This window comes from Martes martes (assembly GCF_963455335.1).
Source record: "Martes martes genome assembly, chromosome: 13".
In the NCBI taxonomy this organism is placed as follows: Eukaryota; Metazoa; Chordata; class Mammalia; order Carnivora; family Mustelidae; genus Martes; species Martes martes.
This window is the reverse complement of record NC_137901.1, coordinates 69,956,739-69,959,539: the sequence shown is the minus strand read 5'-3', so window position 1 is coordinate 69,959,539 and position 2,801 is coordinate 69,956,739. Positions and strand designations below refer to the sequence as shown.

The following is a 2,801-nucleotide window of genomic DNA, read 5'->3' as shown; positions in this document are numbered from 1 at the left end:
TCTCCCAGAGGAAGGGTCCTTCTTCTAATTGGCGCTGCTCGGCTTTATCACAGCCCACCCTAAGAGGAGTGGACTGGCCAGGAACCCCTCGGGGGTCTGCCAGCAGCCCCCACTTGGGCCTGGAGATGCTCTGGGCCCTGGCCACAGTCTGAGAGCCACCTGAGCCTAAGATCTCAGGGTGCTCCCTGCAGGCTTCAAGACCTCCCGTCTAGAAGGCCTGGGCCACCACGGCAATGACCTGCTTATACTTCCCCAGGAGCTGACAGCCCAACTTCTTCTTCTGGAAGACATCCTTGCCCGAGGTGTCAGGGCCATAGGCCACGTCCACATGGGCCACGTGGTACTTGTTACACAGGCGACAGAGCACATTGCTGAGGAGGCCCCGCAGGATGTCTGCCGTGGCGTTCAACTTGCTGTGGAGGCTGAGGGCATTGGGATTGAGGACCTTCTGGTCCCGGGTGATGTTGCCCAGGGAGGCGCCAAGGTACGCGATGATACGGTAGAGCTCCACGAGCCGCGTCTTCTCCGTGCCGTTGGCGTGGAATGGCGGGAAGTCCGTCACATTGGGGCCACACAGCTTGTCCAGGTTGTTGGGGAACGGCTCCCCCTGGGCCGTGTACTGAGGAGCAGAGAGGGAGGGGGAGGTGACGTTGGGGGTGGTCAGGGTTGAGGGTTCCAGCCCTACTGCCAAGCCTCTGGGCAAGCTCTTGGGTCTGTTTCCTGCCTCTGGCATAGAGACCCAGCTACTCGCCTTCTAGGCATCTCAGGAGCACCGTGAGCACCCGGAGTAATCAATGGTGTGAACGCACGTGGTGAAGCATCAAGGGACTCTCGTCCCCCTCACTCAAGATCGTATGGGGACGGAAAGGAAAACACCCCATCTCACCTCCTGCGGGTGTGCCACACACTTGCCCTTTCACCCACCGTACGCGCCTTCTTCCTGGGCGGCTTTGCACCCCAGACACCCACAGCCCACTTTCCCTCCCAACAGCAGCATCTCTCCGGTCACCCCACTTCCTCTCTGTCTCTCATTGGCGTCCTGCTCCACGTGGTGGAGGAATGCTTAGACCAGCAGTGCCCAGCCTCCCGCTTCTCCCCTCAGCTCTGCCCAGACCCAATTGGGCACCTTGGAAAAGTGGCTTCCAGCCTGAGCATGGGCTGGGGGAGGGGCAGCCCCCATGCCCCGGGTAGCTGTGGGGGGTGGGGAGGTCGTTGTTGAACCAAGCCCCTTCCCCATTCTCTCCTGCCAGCTCCAAACTCGTTCTCTTCCCAGGCCAGCCCCACCAGCCCAGGTCTGTGGAGCAACACCTCCCCCCTCCCTCCTTCCTCGGGACCTGGAAGGGGGGACTTACGTAGAGAATAAAGAGAGCATTGGCACTGCCATTGAGCTGCGCCAGTTGGTTCCTGATCTGGTTCATGAGGTTGCTGTGACATGGGTGGCGGGTGGCGCAGGTGGCGTTGACTGGGGTGATGGGAAGGGGGCTCCCTGCTCCGTGTTTCCAGTGCAGAACCAGCAGCAGGGGCACAACTCCTAGGAACACGCAGGAAAGAGCCATGAGCAGGGTGGCTAGGGGTGAGCAAGGGGGTTTGGGGCAGAAGATACGCCTCACCTCCCCAGGGACACCGATGCCCCCTTCCCACCTCCAGCTCTGTCTTCCCCGGGCTGCTTCTAGTTTTCATCATCTCACTACATCTGTTTCTGTCTGCTTCCCTCTCTCCAGATCTCTATCTCTGCTTCTCTCCACTCCCTTGTTTTTTTCCTTCTCTCTCTCCTGAGAGGAGGAAGGGGGTAGGACATGAGCTGTTCCTGCCTGCTGGGAGCTGGGTCCAGGGTGACAGGAACCATCCAGCCCTTCCCTTCGGGAAGGCAAAAAGCCCCTGAGGCTTCCTGCCCCCTCTGGCTGGAAGACACCATGCCCCAGGCCCAGCGGGTCTCAAGGGACAGAGAGGTCCCTATCTTCCCACCTCACAGGATGGTCCAGATTCTTGTGCATTGCTTCATGCCCGCTGGTCCTTTGCAGGCATTAGCTCCCAAATCAGGCTCCCATGGGAACCCAGGGTGCTGGGGTGCGGATCTTCTGCAGACACTCTTCTCCCTCCCAAACCTGTCACTTGATTCCACTGGGCGTTTGTCTCCAAAAATTCTGCCATCCTCCCCCACCTCTTCCATCGCTCTTCTCCCAATGCTGCCACTCTCATATTTAGGACCCTCAGCTCCACCCCAATTCTGCAATTCTACCCCCTCTCTAAACCCAAATCACCATTCAGAACTTCCTGTCCCCCAGACCTACATGCCACCCCCCTCTTGTCTACCATTTGCCCCAGGCGCCAGGTTAGGGCAAGGAGAATCCTGGGGTCCTGCAGGCTCTCAGAGCCTTGGGGAGGGAGAGGAAATGGTGCAACCAGAAAAGAGAAAAGGGAAAAGGTCGCAGGCAGCCAGGTGGGCGGGAGAGGAAGGAAAGTGAAAGGTGACAGGAGAGCTGGGAGCTGTCCGGGCCTGTTCTGGGTTGCCCCTCCCCCCAGGGAGCCTGCTTCCCTGCTTTACTCTCTCCGGTTCCCTCCCAGGGGCCTCTCCCAGTGGCCCAACAGCAGGAGCTAGGGGCAGCAGACCAGTGAGGCTGGAGAACCGGTGAGGCTGGGGTGAAGGGGGGCGCTGGAGCCCTGGGATCTCCCCCGCTAGGGCAGTGGCAGCCTCAAGTTCACCTCTTCTGAGTCCCCTGTTCCTCCCAGCATCCCCAGGCAGCACTGAGACCCCGGGATGGTTGGGGGGCCCCCACAGCCCCGGCTCACCTAGCAAAGAC

At 60.3% G+C, this 2,801-nt stretch overlaps 1 protein-coding gene across 1 annotated transcript; it reads right to left on the bottom strand.

Annotated features, from left to right (window-relative positions):
• Positions 1–208: 208 nt before the first annotated feature.
• Positions 209–1,418, bottom strand: LIF (LIF interleukin 6 family cytokine; the record flags this gene model as incomplete). Its single annotated transcript, XM_080822223.1, has 2 exons — positions 209–619; positions 1,353–1,418. The coding sequence occupies 2 exons, from the start codon at positions 1,416–1,418 to the stop codon at positions 209–211; spliced, it is 477 nt and encodes a 158-aa protein (XP_080678349.1).
• Between the last annotated feature and the right edge of the window lie 1,383 nt (positions 1,419–2,801).